We start from the raw sequence: 20,421 nt of genomic DNA, 5'->3' as shown, positions 1-20,421 counted from the left end.
ATGAGTTGTGATGTAAATATCTGTGTTTTCTGATGGTCTTCGGCGACCCCTGGGAAAGGTTATGACCCACAGGCTGAGAACCACTGATTTAATCCCAGGAACTCCTCAAAATTCTCTCTGTATTCCAATCAGCTTCAAGTTCATGTGGACAACCTTGCCCCCAAAACAAAACAACAAAACCAAATTAAAAAAAAAAAACAAAAAACAAAAACCACAGGTCCAACTTTTGCCAAGACAAGTAGGTGCTAGATGCTAGGATGACCAGAGCCGTGATTCCTTTGTTCTTTGTCCCCTTGCTTGTCTGTTTTGGAGACAGGGTTTCATATATCCTTGGCTGGCCTCCAACTCACTATGTAGTTGAGGGTGAATTTGAACTCCTGACTCCCCTTGCCTCCATCTCCCGAGTGCTGGGGTTACCCGTGTGCACCACCATGCCTGGCTCACTCCCGGTGTTCTGTTGGTCTCCTTATTTTATTAACCCGAAGCTACAATCAAGGGTCATGAGAGGAGTTAAGAGTGAAAGCCAAAGGGCTGGGGCTGGGGTTCTGAGGAAAACAGCAAACAAAGGCCCAAGAGATGATCTCAAGAGCCCGTGGCTGAGTTCCTCAAGTCATTCCTCAAGTCAGAACTGGCAAGAGGTCATACAGCATACTACTGTGCTGTCATAGACACTAGACATACTTTGATGGAACCCATTCTGTGACTTCTCTTGGCTAAATCCAGTAGGTGGAAACGAAACATGAGGTTAAGGGAAGACGAGGATCATGGTAGTGCATGGAGTCATTTGTAGATTATAAACTACAGATAGAAGAGGCAATTTAAAATTCATCTCTTGAGATCATTTGAAATAAAACACCAATGGTCAGTAGTTGAAACAAATCTTCACTTAGAATGCTTAGAATAATCTTCACTTAGAATATGGATTCGGAAGTCCTCAGAACACACAGTCACGGCTAAGTCTGTTACTCTTACCCCCGGCCAGAGGAAGAAGAGGTGAGTTTGGATGTCAGTTGAGGGGACGACTAGTGAGCAGAACTCAAAATGGCTGCTGTATGGAGTGATGTAGTATTAAGGGCTGGGTATTAGTAACTTGGAGGAAAGCTGATAGGAATGTTTCCTCAGAGGGACTTGGACTTTGAAACTTGAAGTACTCAGTCACGGTATCCCTCCCTTTTCACTGCTAGCAGGACGCCCGGGTATATCAGTCAACTTCTCTGCCCATTCCTCCCTGTGTCTAGAAACAGGCCATTGCACCCCATTAAGATATCTTGTAATCTGCGTGTTGCTGTCTAAAACTTTAGGTGGTTAATTAAAAAATGTTTATAAACATTCCTGAGTTTATAAACATAAACTCGAAAAGAGAGCGTGAGGCAGACTCGGTGGGACAGGTCTGGAATCCCAGCTTCTTTGGAGACGGGGAGGCAGGAGGATGCAAGTTCAAAACCTGTGTGTGCTGTGAGGATGGGTTCAAGGCCAGCTTGGGCAACCGAGGAAAACCCTATCTCAAAAATTAAAGAAAGTTGCAACTGTGTAGTTCATGGCAGAGCACCTGCCTCCCATATGTAAAATCCTGGGTTCAATCTCCACTGAAAATGAAGGCTGCTGGGGCATGATCTTTCTTGGGATCACGCTGGCCAGCAATCGGAAGCCAATCTGTGCAACTGGGAAAGGAGACGGTACAAGAAACTGAGGGCTGCCTTACTAGCAATCTAACCCAGGCGCCACCTCTCCAGCCCCGTGTGATGGGTCTTAAAGAGATTCTATTCCATCAGGTCAGTAAGATGGATCAGTGAATGAATGCACACACACATACGCTCAGTTTTTTTAAAGAGGTCCCACCACACACCAGGCCGTACTACGCACTGTTGCCTTATTTGACGGACCACAGATACTTCTTCCTGTATTCCCAACTCTTCTCCCTTTATTCCCGTTGCGTCTCAATTTCCAACTGGTTTCATCTTTTCCATGATAGTCCTCTACGAATCACCAACCCTGGGATTCTGGAACCCAAGCTGTCTAGAGATGTGGGATCAGAGGCCTTGGGATGGGGCAGGAACTGTGTGGGGCTACTGGCTTGACTGGGCCAGAAGCCAAGACAGTCAACTGTGCCTCAGCCTCCAGAAATGGAAAAGCAATAAAACAAATGACTAGTGCTTACAAGCCAGGTGCTTCCAGCTGGTAGGAGGGAATGCCTCCATGGAAAGCTGACCTCCTCAGGGCCAGTAGCGAAGCCAGGAGTTGATCCACGGTCATTAACAACCCGGCTCGGCAGTAGCCACTGAGATCCTGGAGCACCGTTGTACATGAAGTCTTTTTATTTTTTCTTCTTTTCTTAGTGATCACTGATGGTTTCCTTCGAAAATGGGGCTCACCATTGGTACTAAAGCCCACTGAATGGAGGATGGAGAAATCTGCACAGAAAATATTTGGGAGTTTTTCTTGGGTGCCACTGTGCTGCTCTGGGGAGTACCTGTTTTCTGCCTGAGGGAACAAAGGGCATGCGAATGCTGCAATACTGAGGAGATCGGGGTGTGTCTAGGGTGGCCTCTCTTCCTTCCCAGAAGAAAGCTCACGAAGTGCAAGCTCATGAAACACAGGCCCTCCCCACACTGTACTAGGAAATGATTTTTTCAAGGGCGCATGCCTCCGCACATGGGATTCTGGCTGCTTGTTGAGGAAGGGCTCATTCCGTATCGTTCTCAGGAAGTCCTGAGATTTTTCCTCAAGCCATCTTCACCCTGCCAAACCAGCTGCTGGCCGTGAACCTCTCCATTCTGGCCTGACAGGTGTAAAGGGGAATAAGGCTATTTGGAGAGGGGGCCAGGTTGCTGTTTTAAGATAAATGAGCTAGATTTATAGCCAGCGCTTTACTCCAGAGGTAGATATGTAGGCCTGTGCCCTACTTCTCAGATGCATAGTCCTAGCCTCCTGAGAACGGCCCTAAGAGATCAAGAACCTCATTTATTAGATGTAAATAAGGTCCCAGTTATTTAGTGGCAAAAGCATGATGGGATGCCTCCCCCCTTCTCCCTCACAATTCCAGGCCAAAGGCCGGCCTTGGCATTACATCATATATTAACCACTCCTTCCCGGTCACTCACCTCCTCAGCTCCTGCTGAAGGTACCCATGATGTGCTGTAGCACCACGTAGAACTAAAGACACCCAAAATCACTGGCCTGGCTCCATGGAGCCCAGGCTGGCTCTGAACTGCTCATCCTTCTGTCTGCACCTCCCAAGTGCAGAGATTACAGGTGTGCCCCACCACAGCCGCGCTCTCTCTCTCTCTCTCTCTCTCTCTCTCTCTCTCTCTCTCTCTCTCTCTCTCTGTCTGCACAGATGTGTGAGACCATGCATATGTACACATGTGTAAGAAACATGCATGCCCGTGAAGGCTGGGGGCCAGCATCAGGTAGCTGTCTTTATTGCTACCCACCCACTTTGCCATATAGAATCCCACTGAACTGCTTACCAATTGGCTGGACTGGCCAGCCAGCAAGACCCCGGATGCTCCTGTCTTTGCCTCCAGTGCTGGGATTACAGCTGTGTGCTGTTTACCTCTGGCTTTTTAAATGAGTGCTGTGGTGACGGGAACTCAGGTCTTCACGTTTATGCAGCCAGCACTTTACTCGGTGAGACATCTTCCTAACCCTCCGTGATTTTATTTTTTAAGTAGGGTCTTACTATAATGTAGTCTAGATTGCCTTCAAACTCACTCCAGTCTCAGGAGTTCCACTGTTAAAGCTATGCACCATCCTTCCTGGCTCCATAACTTTCTTGGCCAGGACTGGTCTGGAGGCATCTTGGAAGAGCTTATCTCGGTTTAATATTGCCAGTAGGCTTCTCCTCGTCTTCATAGGGAAGGGAAAGTGGCATAGGAAGCAGGGCAGGGGGTGGCTGGGTAGGGTGACACACACTGGCAATCCTAGCTTAGGAGGACGGAGGCAAACCTGAGGTCAGGCTGATTTATCCACTGAGTTCCGGGGTAGCTAAAGTTATATAAAGAGACCTTGTCTTAAAGGAAGGAAGGAAGGCAGGAAGGCAGGCAGGAAAGGAGGGACGTAGGGAGGGAAGGAAGGAAGAAGGGAAGGGAAAGGTTGTGGTGGAAGATGCGTGGTTGTACCAGAGTCAAAAAGACAGATGGAGAAGAAGGAAAGAACGTGAACAACAGTATAGGAGGCATGGGGGAGAAACACAAAGAGACAGAAAAGGAGCTGGGGTGGGGCAGGACAGAGAGAAGAAAGACGCAAAGAAATAAGCAGACAGCTGCTGAAATGGGGAAGCCGTGACACCACTATGTAGAAACCAGAACACCCCGTTCTACTCCAGAACTTCAAAACAAGCACCTCTCCGGGATGGAGCACCCAGTCCTCCGAACCAGTTATAGCTTCCACCTGGCCAGGGCGAGCGGTGTGCCAGAAAAGTCCGGGTCACGGTCTCACCTCAGGCTGGGGCACTCACGCACTTCTCTGCTATACTCTGGCCAACATCCCCTGTTTCTGTGGCTCTGGAGCCACAGCAGAAGGCCAAGGTGATGCCAGCGTGCACAGCCCCGCAGGGTGCCTGTAAGGCTGCTGGGGCACTGGCCCAGTGACCGGAGAGGGTGTGGCCACTCTCTGCACTCTGATAGGCTGGACAGGGTTCCTTGGCCTCCTCTACTACTCAGAGGAGGAACTGGGCACGTGTTTCTATTCATGGAAACACTGGCATGTCTAACCTCATCCCTTTCCAGATCTAGGAGGTACCTGCTGCTATCTGCCAATAGCACTGATAGGCAAAGAAAATAGTGCTTTGAGTTCTAAGGCACACAACCTGAGGCTGAGATAAGGTCCGGTTCTGCCCTGAAAGCTGTAGGAGTCAGCATCTGTTCCTCCTCAAAGAGGTAGGGTAGAAGTGGGAAGCAGGGGTTGGGGATTTAGCTCAGTGGTAGAGCACTTGCCTAGCAAGGGCAAGGCCCTGGGTTCGGGTCCCAGCTCTGAAAAAAAAAAAAAAAAAAAAAAAAGTGGGAAACAGAATTAGCTTCTAAGAACTACCCCAGAATCTTCTCTGGTGAAACTGTTTGTTTGTTTGGTTGGTTTTTTTAAGGCAGGATCTTATGGAGCTGAAGCAGGCCTTGAACTCACTGTGTGGTTAAGTTTGGCTGGGAACTCCTCATCCCCCTGCATCTGCCTCCCCAGTGCTGGGAACACAAGTATGCGCCATCGCCCAGACAGTTCTCACACGGGGGGTGGGGGGTGAGGAGTCACATCATAAAGTCTTCAGGCACCCTGCCTACCTACAACAAACGTTGGCATTGTTGAACATGTGACACAACGTGACGGCGGGAAGTTATAGATGTAAATAACCCGACTCCGGAAAACAAAGCATCAAACCCAAGAGACGGCAACCAACCATCAAAGCCGGCCTTTCTTCATAAACGACGCTTTGATCCTGAGAGCTGCTGTGATGTGTACAGTAGTGGTTTGGTTTTGAAATAGCTCTTGCCCACCATAGCGGAGTATATGTTCCTTCCTCAGTCCTTTTCATCTTGATGATAATTTAGAAACTTCAGAACTCCCTTTTGTAGGAAGAGAGGTTCTTTGAGCGTTTCCTCTCTGCTCCAAGGACAAGCAGTTAGCTGGCCAGCCAGTGTTTCTGGAGGTCATGCCTGGCACAGCTACTCCTGGACGCTTTGAGCTCCTGCTGGGCCACCTCCTCCTCCCTTCCCCTGCCTTCATATCCTTTTCTCTCCAGGGCCAGATGCTGGACCTGCAGTTCCTGCTGAATCACCACTCAGTACTTAGTTTAGCCAAGAAGTCCGAACACCTAGCTCAGCGTTTTCCAAGAGCTGAGTATTCTTTCTACAGTACTGGCTGAACACGGCTCTGAGCTGGGTTGAGAGATAAAACCCAAGATGCTGGGAGAACAGGAATTCCATGCCCTGGCAGGGAGCCTCATTCCCCCCCCCCCCCTGGAGCTGGGGACCGAACCCAGGACCTTGCACTTGCTAGGCAAGCGCTCTACCACTGAGCTAAATCCTCAACCCAGGGAGCCTCATTTTAACCCTAGTCCATACCTTTCCAACTGTGTCTGAAGTTTCTTATTGTCTCAGTCCCTGGATCTCAGAGCGGAAGGTCCAGACCCAGAGCAAGGTTAATGGCTGCTTCTGTTAGGTCTGCCCAGCAGAGTTTGACTGACTGTATCATTCAGTCTCGGGGAAGCGGGTGTGGGTCCTAGGAGGGCTGTTAGGTTCTCAGATTAGAGGTTCATGGACTCGTGTTCACCAAGATCTATATATAAACTTGCTGTAAGTTCCCCACATGGTTCAGTTATAACCCAACCGTGAGGGCAGCTACTACTCAGACTTGTCAAAGGAACTTAACTTGTACTTCCTTTCATTCAGAACCAGTAGGCCTCACCCTCTTAATCCTGTAAGCCCTCTGAGTTCATGCTCTCTGGCATGTGATGTAAATGTGGCATATAACGTTAATCCTTCAGAGTTCAGCAGACCAGCAGATGATTTTGTAACTACACCTATGGGTTCCCCTGGGAAAAACAGAGTGCTCCTTGAGAGAGGTAACAGAAAGGTAGAAGAGGGCCCAAGCTTCTAGGTCGGCATAAGCGAGTAAGGGGGATCTTCCTGTTGGAAGCTGAACTCCCAGAAGACTTGTTTCAGGAACCCTCAAGCCTCTTCGTTATTTCCCTCAACATGGTAGAAACTGCCCTGGACACAAACCCTTCACTCCACACAGTTTTCAGGATGGGAGCAAACTCCAGTCCGGGAGAGATAAGAAAGCTGGAGGTTACAAAAGATGCTAACAGAGGTGGAACCCAAGTCCAGTGAAACTAGAAAGACTTCTCAGGAGACCAGTGGAGGGCCACAGCCTGGCTGGACCCAAACCAGTGGATCCACGTATTTAGCACCAAGAAGTCTCTAGGGAACATGGCTCCCATGTTCTCTGTGATATATGTAATTATTTACTATGATATTTCAAATATCAGGCCCCGTGCCAGGAGTTGTTCTTTCTATTGGAGATCAAGACTGAGTCCCTGCAAGACTCATATGACGAATGTGACCGAGATGCCCTCAATTCCAGGGCAACAGGAAAAAGCAACACCCCGAGGCCCGGTCTGAAAGGGAAGTGGTACTAAGCATTTATTCTGGCCCTGGGGTTGTAAAGTCCAAAGGCCCAGGGGATATCTTCTCCAAGTCCTAGGAATGGCTCTTGAGAGTGGAAGGGTGACAGGGACAGTATCCAACTACCGAGAGCAGTGTGAAAACATTAAAACAAGATCTAGTGTCATCCTTGGTGTGTTTACATATATCCCCACTGAAATAAAAATGTGCCTTCTTTGCCTTCTACCCAGTCCTGGCAATTCTCTTTGCGTTTTTTGAGACAGGGTCTCACTATGTAGTCCTGCCTGACCTGGAACTATCGATGTAGACTTGGTGAACCTTGAACTCACAAAGGTCAGCCTGCCCCTGCCTCCTGAGTGCTGATATCAAAGGCTTGTGCCACCATACGCAGCAGTCCTGGTGATTTCTTTCCTAAACACCAAATACATGAACTCTTCTCTCCTCGGTGATGGCACTGAGTCACCTCGTAGACATTTCTAATGGAGATTCCTGTGACTACAATGGAATCGGTTTCCTCTCCCCTGGCCTTTTCCCCAAGGCCCACCCATTTGAGATTCCTCTAAATGCAATTCTGATAATGCCACTCTTCTGCTTTGAAACCCTTCCGGTGCCTTCCCACTACCTCGGGGGCAGAGTTGATCCCTTCATAACTGGATCCACACTTCTATCATATTTCTTTGTTTTCTTTTTTTAGGCAGAGTCTCTCTGTGTAGCCCTGGATATCCTAGAAATTGCTATGTAGACCAGGCTGGTGTTGAACTCAGAGATTTCCTGCCTCTCTGCCTCTTGCGTGCTAGGATTAGAGGGGTGCACTACCAGGCCTGGTCTCCTGTTAGATTTCTTACTGCTTATTCTATACTGTGGCTGCATTAAACTACCTATAGTCCTATGTCATGGTCCTATCAGAAGGATCACGAGAACATTTTCCTGCCCCAGCCAACATGGTTTTCTGATTTATGCTGAACATTGCCTGGTTATTTTCAAGTGTTGTTTTAGAGTCTCTGTAGCCTAGGGTTAGCCTGGAGCTTACTATGTAGTTCAGGCTGGCCTCAAACTTGTGGTACATTTCTCCTGTCTTAGCCTCTGAATGCTGGGATTGCATGTGTATATTACAATGCTTGGCAGAATGAAGTTCTCTCTCTCTCTCTCTCTCTCTCTCTCTCTCTCTCTCTCTCTCTCTCTCTCTCTCTGTTTTCAATATCCTATCTATTGAGAACAGTTTATCTGGTGTGTTGTGGTACTTAAGAACGGTTGGACAGTGTTGTAATGCTCCTCTCAATAGTACTTCCCAAGAGGCATCAGACTTATCTGAGTTACTAATGTTTTCTTTCCTTCTTCTCTTTGACCTGGTGCTGGGGATCAAAACCAAGGGCCTTTGTGCCCTCTAGGCAAGTGTTCTACCACTGAGCCACAACCCTCCCTTGGTTCCATTGTTTTACAGCAGGCATTTTAGCAGAATCTTGGGATGGTCATCCCAAGGAAGACTTCTAAGCAGAAACCTGCTCAACACACATCAGGACTCTGGGAGGATCTGGAAGGTGGGGAGAGAGGGAATGCAGTTGGAATAACTGCCCATCGCCACCATGGTAAAAAGGTCCAATATGCCAGTTGCTTCCACTGCAAAAACTTCCTGCTTCTCATGGCACAGAGACTTTGTGAGACTCGTTTGAGTTTAGGCCACCACCTCCTTTCTAGCCTGGACAAATGCTAAGTCTGTTTCTCTTCATGTTTCAAGCTTCACTCATCGTTCATCCAGTGTCAACATTAGCACATATTATTCCTCAACGAATCATGTGTTACTGCTCAAATGCCTTGAGTAGTCCCCATTCATTCATATGTATATGTGTATGTATATGTGTGTGTGTGTGTGTGTGTATATGTGTGTGCATATGTGTGTATATGTATGCTCTTCCTTGCCTAGTATAAGGCTATCCTTCAAGTTCTGCTGTTGCCCACTGTCCTGAGAACTCTTCTGGGACAAGAGAAAGACAAGAAGGAAGTGCCACCCAGGTGTCTGGGCAATGCTTAATGTTTTCAGATGAGAAGTTTGAGTCTAGAGACTATGAAGGCTCAAGAGAAGATGAACTGAGCTCAAGGGACTTGGATGCTGAATCCTCTTGTGTCATGGAGACTTGCAAAACAGGGCAGCGTCCTGCTCCAGGCGGTCGGGGCCTCTGCACAGGGATTGAGTGTGACCCAGGGTTAGAAGAAATGCCTGAAGTTCTTTCCCTTCCAGATAGCTCAAGGAATGGAGAGAAATGTGCAGCCTTGGAACAGCAATCTCTCAGAAATCTCCAAGGAGAGATGGAGTCCAGGATAAAACGCATTTCCCTTCTGCTATGCACACAGGGCGCTATGTGCTCCTTTCTCCACAGGATGAGGAAGAAGGAATTTCTTTAGGGTAAGAGCTACAAGAAGTCTATGTGACAACACTGTCATTAAAATGCGGGCAGTGACTTTAGTCCCCAAAGAAATGAATGGAGCCAGGAATTATCTTAAATGCACACCGATCTCCAAGAGAAAGAGAGGCAGAAGCCGAACAGTTGGGAAACATGATTCTTAGAGGAGGGTTAGGGTGTGTCTTGGAGGTAGAAAGCTTGCCCAACGTGTGATTAAGACCTTAGGCTTATCCCCAGTACACCTCCAACCTCTGGCCAAGACACAGACGGGAGACTGCGAAAGGGCACCCGCCATGTCATTACAGTCAATCTGTTTACAATAGCTGTTAACTGAACGTTACAGGAGGTCATGTTTGCACTAAACCCCCAAGCTGGGGCCTCAACACACCAGGCTGAACCTCAAGATGAAGTCATCCGTGCTACCAAGCCATCAGTAAACTTTACCTGACCCTCTAAGGCCCGGGATTAGAGAGATAACGGCCACAATTTCCACAGATGTCACAGTCAATCAGTATGACAAATTCCCTCTGCTCTAATCCTAATACAAAGAACTAACCTGAAATGATTTGAGGTGAAGCTAATCAATGACTCTCTTAATCCCATGTCTCCCTCGACTGACGTTACAGCAGTGGTTCTCAACCTGTGGGTGGCAATCCCCTTGGGGGGTCAAATGGCCCTTTCCCTGGGGGTCGCCTAAGACCATGGGAAAATACAGATATTTGCATTAAGATTAATAACAGTAGCAACATTACAGTTATGAAAGAGCAATGAAAATCATTTTATGGCTGAGGGTCACCAGGACAAAAAGAACTGCATTAAAGTGTCACAGTGTTAGGAAGGCTGAGAACCACAGTTATATAAGGATGGTAGGTTTGAAACTTCTGATCTGCTCTCTTGGCTTTTGTTTCTGGGCTCTAATTTGTTCTTTAACTCTAGAAAGTCATGTAATAGAGAGAAGATGGGACCACAGGACAAAAGGGCAAGTCAGAGAGGAAGCAGCCCACACCTACACCTGCGTCCCTCGCTCCGTAAGAGTATCAGCCTACCCTTTACCAGAACCACCATGCAGGGGCAGGATGAGGGCAAAGGTGAGATCAGTTCACTGTGCCTCTTTTTTATGTTTTATTTCACTGTTCTACTGGAGACTCAGCCACTTGCTTCCGAGATAATCAAAAGAAACAAACAAGGGCAGCCGTGCCAAAACTGAGTTTTAACACTTCTCAATCCCCTGCCTACTCCCCCTCAATGTGCTTGCTCGGGAGACCAGAGAGAAAGGCTTTTCATCAAATTAAAATGTAAAATGCTTTTTTTTTTTTTTTTTTTTCTCCCTGCCTGGTGACTGGGATATTCTGCTGACTCAGCTGTGAATAATCAGCTTTGACCTAAATAATAAAATAACTCACAGCGCTGTGGTTGCACAAGCAGGTCCAAATTTGCAGTTCCTTCTTTCCCCTTGTCCTCTCCCCAACCCCCTCCAGGCTCTGGGCAGGCAAGCCAGTTACATCAGGTTCTTACTGCCTCTCCACTCCCATCTGGCTTGTCCCAACTTCATTTCTCTTCAGAGATCTTCCAAAAATGGTCCCGCTCCAGAACCGGGCCGACCTCTTCTCCTCCCTCCCGCAGTAAACACTAGCCTTGGGCAATCTCCTTCCTCGACCCTGCATTACAGATTGCTGCTCAGAGGGTGGCCTTTCTTCAAACCTCTCATGAGTCAGTCGCCAGCCAAAGCAGAGCTTCCTGTGTCAAGGTCCTGCTGTTGCTGCTGCTTCTCCTCAAAGCCATGTAGAAGGTGGCGGACTCCCTGCCTCCCTCTCCCATGTGGGCGGAGACTGACTGCCCAGCTGGGTCACCAGGCACCTGCTAAGAGGATGGGGTGCGCTGGATGATGGGGCGGAGGTGAGACCAAGGAGTGCTGGAATAAAAGTTGTCATAATAGCGGTGCCATGTGGCACCTCACTCAAGGTGAAGTCTGCCGTCGAGAACCCGAGGCAGGAGAATGATGAGCTCCAAGCCAGGTTACATAGTTAATTCAGGGGTGGCTTGGGCTACAAGGTGGACCCTGTCACAAGGCAGGGGGTGGAGTTGACAGATGTGAGGATCCAGGCCTGTGATCTCGGCATGTACAGCCTAAGACGTGGGGAAGCTACAAGTTCAAGGTGATGAGGCCAGCCTGGTCAACACAGAGAGTTCCGGGATGCCTGTTCTACACACTGCACTTCAGGCCAGCCCTAGCTACATCGAAAAACCTTGTCCTCAGGAGGCCGATCTCTGAGCTGGAAGCCAGCCTGGTCTGTAGTGTGAGTTCCAGGATAGCCAGGGCTGCACAGAGAAACCCTGTCTTGAAAACCAAACCAAACCAACCAAACAAACAAACAAAAGAAAAATTTTGTTTCAAAAGTTCCCCTGCCCCAGGTTGAGAGCATGGCACCCACAAATCCTTTTCAACTCACGCTACCTTGAGAGACTTTTTGAAGAACGCTGTTTTAATAAAGGGGGTGTTTTAATAAAGTACTAGGAGAAGAGGCAGACCTCCAGCACCAGAGAAGCTGAGGCAGGAGGACTGACACAAGTTTGAGGTCAGCCAGGGGTACATAGCAAATTCAAAGCTAACTTGGGCTATACAGCAAGACCCCCATCTCCCAAAACAAAACAACATTCAACAAACTAGGAAACAGAACCTCTGTACACAGACTCAAAGCATCTGGGACCTGTTCTCCATCTCTGCTAGTCCCTAACGGAAGTAGGAGGAATAAATTTGGGTTTAAGATTTTTTTTGTGCTGGAATAATATCTAGAGACATACCTCAAGGACAGTGAAAAATTATTATTCTCAGAGGACAAGACTGGCTCTGTTCAGATGGGGGCAATTTCCTTGCAGCTGCACTCGGGAGGCAGAGGACAGGCCACACAGACTTTATTAGATCTTTGAAAGCAGGAAAAGGAGGCATCAAGTGACTTGTCTGGGCAGTGTGTGTGTCGGGGGTCGGGGGGATGGGGTGTACCGTACGCAGCCTGCTTCTCCGGAGCTGACTAGAGAAGAGATTTTCTTATCACCTGGAAGGGCTGAAACCTTTCTGGACTCTGTGGTGTGTATGTGTATGTGTGAGTGTGTGTGTGTCTGTGTGTGAGTGTGTTTATATGTGTGTGTGTCTGTATGTGTGTGTGTGTGTGAGTGTGTCTCTGTGTGTGTGTATGTGTGTGTGTGTATGTGTGGTGTGTATGTGTGTGTATTAGTGTGTGTGTGTGTGTGTGTGTGTGTGTGTGTGTGTGTATGTGTGTGTATGTGTGTGTGTGTGTGTGGGAGTGTCTGTGTGTGGCGTGTGTGTGTGTGTGTGTGTGTGTCTGTGTGTGTGTGTGTGTGTGTGTGTGTGTGTGTGTGTGTGTGTGTGTGTGTGTGTGTGTGTGTGTGTGTGTGTCTGTGTCTGTATGTGTGTGCATGTGTGTGTGTGTGTGTGTGTGGGTGTGTCTGTGTGGTGTGTGTATGTGTGTGTGTGTGTGTGTGTGTGTGATTGTGTCTGTGTGTGTGTGTGTGTGAGTGTGTGTAGACCTCGCTACTCCAGCATCTTTGTGTAAAATGTCAAACCCATGGTCGGTCTGTTGTAAAAGAACTGCATACTGTGGCCTGGCTCCTCTCCTAGGGGAGGGACCACCCAACTGTGGAGTGCTGGGTTTCTAGAAGTTCAGAGGAGCCCTCTTGTCTGAGACTTTAGCAGCATCAGCAAAAAGGAGGAAGCTGCCTATGTGCACAAGACAGCGAAATAGCAGCGGCCAGCACTCGTGTACTTCCTTCTTCCTCCCTGTTAGCTAGTCTGGTGACAGAAACAGCAACTTTTCCTACATTCCCACGCTGTCCCAGCTCCAGATCCTGCTATGAAGCAAGGCCAAGGGGCCCATATATCCATATACTCCAACTCCCCTTCAGGAGGACCCTGGGTCAGAATGCTCCGTGCTCCTAACAAACACCCTCCGAGGCACGTACAGCATGACGACATAGGATCCCAGTCTCACGAGGAGGCAGACAGCAGCTCTACCAGACAGTCAGAATGTGTAGCATAGAGTTGAGGGTGCTTAGAGCCTGAATTTGGGGCACGCTCTCCTTTACCTCTGGGTCTGTAAGCAGGCCAGCCCACACATGTGTCTACTGCCCCCAAACAAGGGTTTCAGCTTTACGCTTGCCTAGGTGTGCGGTCTACGTCATGGCCAACCTCCACTGCCAAACAAGATGCTCTTGCTAAGGTCTTGGATGCCTGTCCTGGGAGATTGTCTAGAGTGGTGTGAGACCTCCCTCCTCATCACACCAGTAAGACAGAAGGACAATGTCTGAACCTGAAAATGAACAGCAAGGTCGGTCCCCACAGTCAGAGACTGTGGGAAGTCAAGCCCTGAGCCAACTCTGTCAGTGTGGCTTCTGACACAAACAGTTGCTGGGGGAGTAAGTGTTTGAATAGACATGGAGTAGCCCAGTCCATCTTCCCAGCACCGCCATCTTCCCATTCCGAGTTTTCATTGCAGCCCATTAAATCCTGACCTTGTCCACAACGTTTTTCCTCTGCTTAAAGCAAATAACGAAACAACCTATCCGAGCCAGGCACGGGGCACACACCTTTAATCCTGGTGATCAGGAGGCAGAGGCAGGCAGGTCTCTGTCAGTTTGAGGCCAGCATGGTCTAAATATTGAGCTCTAGGAAAGCCAGGGCTATATAGAGAAACCCTGTCTCAAAAAAACCCCAAAAAACACCCCCCCCAAAAAACCCCCAAAACCAAGCAAATATTACCCACCCAGGCCATGGACAAGGGACAAACCCTCCTCTGGCACAGTTTAAAATGTGTGTAAGGTGGCCATTTCTCAGCTGCTTCTACCACTGCTTGCCATGACGTTATCGGGGTCTCCCCTCAGAAGCCATAGAAGCCTGCACCACGGTGCTGGGATGCCAAGGACTCAGAAGTCCTGGACTCCATACGGGAGTCTGCCTCTTAGGGAAAGTCACTTGCCCTTGGCTATCAGTCTGATCTATCTTAGGAAAGAATAACAATGGCCCAGCTTACCTCATGGATTCATCAGGAGGCTCGAATCAGAAATCAGATAGCAAAGGTGAAAGTGATCCAAAGCCGCTGTGTCTCCAAGGAGATCTTTTTACACACATTGTTTGTATGTGATGATAGGTTTTTACTATGTAGCCTAGGCGGTCTCTAGCCCAATAGCCTTTTACCTTTGTCTCCCAAGTTCTGGGATTACAGGCCTGTGCCACCATTCTTCCTCCTCCTCCTCCTCCTCCCTCCTCCTCCTCCTCCTCCTCCTCCTCCTCCTCCTCCTCCTTCTTCCTCCTCCTCCTCCTCCTCCTCCTCCTCCTCCTCCTCCTCTTCTCCTCCTTCTTCATTCCCCAGAGCTGAGGACTGAACCCAGGGCCTTGTGCTTGCTAGGCAAGCGCTCTACAAATGAGCTAAATCCCCAACCCATCTCATTACAGATGGTTGGGAACCATCTTGTGGTTGCTGGGAATTGAACTCAGGATCTCTGGAAGAGCAGTTGGTGCTTTTAACCGCTGAGTCATTTCACTAGCCCCCTGCCACCATACTTTCTAGGCAACACTAGGTAACTGCATGGAGAATCCACTCATCCAAAGTATGTTCATATGGAATGGAACACAGTGAGAGGGGAGAGAGAGAGAGAGAGAGAGAGAGAGAGAGAGAGAGAGAGAGAGAGAGAGAGAGAGAGAGAGAGAGGTGGGGAGTGTGGGGACAAAAAGCCAAGATATGAGGCCACCAGGACGACTGAAAGACGCTGAAATAAAGGTCAGATATCACTTACACAAGCAGATGGCAGCCAGGAGTCGCAGGCCGGACTCAGGGGGGAAGCAGGTAGGGAAGAGTGGCTGCAGCACATAGTTGGAGAAGGTGAGGGCAATGACAGCTTGGTTGGTAGGGTAGATCACCAGCACAGCAATCCATAGCCGCAGGAACCTGCAGGAAGAACAGGAAAATCATTGCCTGGCATGGCAGGGAGCCAGAGGCATCAGCAGAAAATCCAGGCAAGGGGCAGAGATGTGGGGGGAGTCGTGAGCAAAGGAGCAAATACCAGTGGGTTAAAGGTGCATTTCCCCTTTTGTTTTCAGAGATACTGAAGAGGCTTGCCCTACCCCAAATGAGACCCTAAGCCCTTTGTAATGCTCGCGACATGGTGTCACAGAAAAGACCTACATACATTTCAAGCTCCTAATGACACAAGTCCTGGTGTTTAAGTTCTCTCCTTTCTCCTTTAACCTCTGCACCTTTAGCCCTCTATATCCAAGGGTGGGAAAATGAAATATGCAACCCCAGAATTCTGGTAGCAAGAACACACGAAGGGCGTGGTTACATATGCAATGGCCAGTAAGGTATCAAGTAGGAATTTGCAGAAGCGCCTTGCACACCTCTTGGCTCTTTAGTGATGGATGGTTTCCTCAGTCAGGGTTAGGGAAGCCAAGACAATCTGGAGGAGGCCATTATGCTTGGCAATGTAAGAGTGAGGATGTTTCCTCTCTAGGGAGTCACTCTCCTGTGTCATGGAGTGGGGGTTTTGTGACTGCTTTTCCTAGAACTCTGTGGCCACCGTTGTCATCCACCTTGCTTCTAGAATCTTGTCTATCAAGTTCAAGTAGCGATAAGAATTGTAACCTGGTTTCATCTACTGATTCTGTGAGTAGCAACGCACTGGACCCTCAAAACTTCTGTCCTCGGGCTCTTCGGATCTGACCCTTCTGTCCCAGATTTTTCCTTTTCCTTTACCAGTGGCACCAACCTACAGTCCGTGGGCCACGTGCTTCCCAGGACAGCTATGAGGACAACACAGTACATCTTTCAGACGACAGTGTCATATCCATACAGATGTCACAAGGTTTGATATCCATGTTAGACCACTCAGGCCTCCAGATGTTTGCTTACCCAGCCAGTCCTCCGAAGATGTCCTTGACATAGGAGTAATCACCTCCAGATTTAGGGATGGTGACACCTAGTTCAGCATAGCAGAGAGCTCCCACAGCCGTGATGATACCCGTCACGATCCAGACAATGAGAGCAAGGCCCACCGAGCCAGCGTTCTCCAGCACGCCCTTTGGTGAGACGAAGATTCCAGAGCCAATGATGTTCCCTGCATGAGGCACAAGGACACAGTGAGGTCAGGACAGCTGGCATTTATATTTTATCTCTTGTCTGGTTCCTAAGAGCCTTTGGGATGGCGGGTGTGTCCAGCCATGATTCTCACTAGGGTTTTTTCTCTGATCTGGTTCTAAAATGACTCCATGATCTCTAGGCAGGTGTGTCCAGTAATAACTCTTCCCAGAGCAGGGTGAAGGGCCGAGAGCTGACAAGGAGTGTCCCAGTCTAGTTTACGCCTTAGAGAAGCTGTATAGGGTCAGATAGCATCAGCAGGGGAAAAGAAGTCTCAGAGAAGCAAATGAATTACGTGAGGCTAGGTGGTAGTGACCGTTGGAGCAAATATTGAATCTCAGGACACTCTGATTGGGTATGCACATTCTAAGAAAACAGGCTCTTAGAATTGGTTAAAAAGATAGGACTGGAAATGTGCTCAAGTTTCCAGACCCAACCTGTCAACTAGAACACTTCAAAAAGGAGCCAAAGGGCAAATTCTTGTGGACAGATTGTGGTCACACACCATGATGACTTGGGACTATGGGCTGGGTATAGTGACATATACTTGGAACCCCAACACATGGGAAGCTGAGGCAGGAGGATCAGGAACTCCAGGCTAACCTGGGCTATATGGTGAGTCCCTGACTTAAGAGAAAAGAAAACACTTATGAACGGACACAACAGTCCTGGAAGCTGGTTTCTACGTGGACACAACAGCCCCACCCTTGTTGGAGAACATGAAACAGATCTATAAAACGGTCAGTTGTCTAGACATAGCTTACGAGAGTACATTACGTGCAAAGCCTCAGCACTCTGTTCCCCAGGCCTCCCTCTCGGTGGTGTCATATGACCCTCAGAATCACCTTGTAGAATTCAGGGAGAAGAGAGAAGAATGGGATTCCTCTCTCCACTTTACTGACCAAGAGACTGGGGTTAAGTGGCTTTCTCTAAATTCCTCAGCTACTGATGGGTAAAATTGGATCTTGAAAGCTGTCTCCTGATGCTTAATCTGGCGTTCTTTCTACTAATCCATTTCTGCATGCTCAGGGGTTGGAGTTCTCTCAGAGAAAGGCCAACAGCCATCACAGAAAAGGGGCTCCTGGGTCATGTGCATTGGATGTAGCAGGAGGAGAGGAGGGACAGCCCCTGACACACATCTTCCTAATGGCTTCATTTTTTCTATACTGAGGGTGGAAAGGAGGTCCACAGGTGCTCTGAGGGCTGTCTCCTGCTCTTCCCAGCTCTCCACTCAGTGCCTGAGGGAAGAAGCGGAAACTAGCCAGATCTAGGTGAGAAGGCAAAAACCAGAGAGCTTGCCTCAACCCACAGGCTTGACAACCTTCCAGGAACCCACCTTTCTTGAGTGGTGTGGAATTAGTGAGATAAAAAGTGTTAAGTCGGGGTTGGGGATTTAGCTCAGTGATAGAGCACTTGCCTAGGAAGTGCAAGGCCCTGGGTTCGGTCCCCAGCTGGGGGGGGGGCAAAAAAAGTGTTAAGTCTGGGCTGGAGAGTTAGGTCAATGCTAAGAGCATTTATTGCTCTTGCAGAAGACGGTGGTTCAATTCCTAGCACCTAGGTGGAGCTTGCAAAGATCTGAAACTCCAGTCCCAGGGAATCTGAAGCCCTCTTCTCATCTTTGAGGGCACTAGGCACACACATGATGCACATGTGCACATGCAGGCGAAACACTAATTCACACAATAACAAAATAGATATTAAAAAAAACACCTTTCCAAAGTGTAAAGGTCTATGTTCTACTTCCCAAATTCAGCCAGAACTCCATTTCAATCCAGTTCTAAAACATTCATTTCCAAGCCAAATATTTTTTTTTTTGGTTTTCCCCCCTGAGCTGGGGGACCAACCCAGGGCCTTATGCCTCCTAGGCAAGTGCTCCACCGCTGAGCCAAATCCCCAATCCCCAACTGTTTGTTTTATTTTCAATTTTTGGACTTGCATCAGTCCAACCATCTCTGCTTTCTGAGTGCTTAGAGCCCAGGTTTGTAACACGATGCCTGGTCCCAAAGTCTGATTTACAATCCAGGGCCAGGCATACAGTCATGAAGTAAAGGGGAAGAAAATAATTCACATTGTAATTCTCTATTCCTCTCACACGTAAAATTTGCCATTAGCTTTCAAACTAAAAAAAATGCAATGTGAACTATTCAGGATGCTGAGAGGCAGTATGGATACACACACACACACACACACACACACACACACATACGTATACACATACGTATACACACATACACACATATTTATATACAAAGGTATATACACACACACGTATACACATGTATATATACACATATATGTATATGCACATGTATATGCATGTATATACATGTATATACGTATACACATGTATATACGCATAAACATATATGTATACACACACATATATGTATACACACATGTGTGCGCACACTTGCACATGTACACACATTCTCCCCATTCTTCTTTCAAACACCTTTTCCTTCAGACATATATACAGAAATAAAGTCAAGGAGAGAAATAGCTCCCCCACATCAAACTCAAATGTAAGCATCAGGTGGAGAAGCAGACAAAAGGGCTCCGCCCTGGTGGGCGTTTCTTTCTTTCTCTTCCTTCAGTGTATGTGAAGTCCTTTCACAGGAGAAGACATCTTTGTCTGCATAAACTCTCTGTGATCTGCTCTCTTACGGAGACTAAAAGACTGTCACATGGTATCCTAGGCCCTAGGATGTGGTCACATGACCATTCAAGCTGGTCTGCGTGGCTCACACTTACAATCCCAGCACTCAGTAGGCCGAGGCAGGAGAATTGTCTTGAGTCTGAGACTGGTTGAATCTGAGACTGGTTTTTGGTCTCAACCAGTGTTCAACTGTATTCCAAAACAAAACAAAACAAAACAACCACCGGTCACTCAAACTGAATACGTTGCTGTTCCCTGGAAGACAGGAAGCTCTGGGAAATTCGAGCACCGAGTAAATTCCTTGCCTAACTGGGAATTATCAAAAGAGTGACTAAGAGGCGATCCAAGAAGAGAGCAATGGCACACGGCCTATGAAACCAGCTCCAGGGTTAGAGAAAGTCAAAACCAGGACAAAAACAAGGGCTGACATTTGGTCTTAAGGTAGTGAAAATGGATGCGGAAAGGCGGTTTCAGTAGGAAGGTGGAATGTCCTGTTAGAAGCTCTGCCCCTCAGGGACGTAGAGGCAAAGTTCCTCTAAGGGTTCTGGGCAAACAGACAGCGGTAAGGACCATGCTCTACATGAGTGCTTTGGCCACTTTTGGGACACTGTCAGAGTACACACATCATAGGGTTCCCTGGGGGATGAGGTATACAGTGCTAGCTGATCTTTGAGGGGGGTCTGTGGCCCAATTATTCCTTGGAGGAAACAAGGGAGGAATCATTATCCCCATTTTACCGTTGAAGAAACTGAGACTCCCAAGGGTATCATAGCTGACTTAGCAATCTGGATTGGAGTCCTGCACCCCTGCTTCAAGACTGTTGTGCAAATAAAAGACTTTCCCTCCCTACGCGCTCCGTCCTTGCATGAGCTGGAGAGCACGCTCAACATCCTCTCCTTGGGGCAGTCCTATCTGCAGTGGTGATGTAAACACCGTGCTAAGTACCTTGATTCTCAGAACTGCTTTCTGAATGATGCTAATAGTCTGGTCTGCCCTGGATGATCTTCCTTATTTACTTCTGTGAAAACTGAGGCTCAGAGAGACAAAGAGCCTGGGTCAAAGTCCCACGCTGTGTAAGCAGCTCAGTCTGGTGGAGGGACCCAGTT

General features: G+C 48.2%; 1 protein-coding gene across 1 annotated transcript in view; it reads right to left on the bottom strand.

Moving 5' to 3' along the window:
- Slc7a8 (solute carrier family 7 member 8) overlaps positions 1 to 20,421 on the bottom strand; it is a 59,922-nt gene that overhangs the window by 24,891 nt on the left and 14,610 nt on the right. Inside the window, exons 2-3 of the mRNA XM_032917557.1 lie at positions 16,435 to 16,639; positions 15,323 to 15,474 (exon numbers count right to left, since the gene is read on the bottom strand). Of these exons, the coding sequence (XP_032773448.1) occupies positions 15,323 to 15,474; positions 16,435 to 16,639 (357 nt within the window). The remainder of the gene's footprint in view (positions 1 to 15,322; positions 15,475 to 16,434; positions 16,640 to 20,421) is intronic.

The sequence above is a fragment of the Rattus rattus genome, chromosome 12 (assembly GCF_011064425.1).
Source record: "Rattus rattus isolate New Zealand chromosome 12, Rrattus_CSIRO_v1, whole genome shotgun sequence".
Lineage (NCBI taxonomy): Eukaryota > Metazoa > Chordata > Mammalia > Rodentia > Muridae > Rattus > Rattus rattus.
This window is presented reverse-complemented; position numbering and strand designations above follow the sequence as displayed.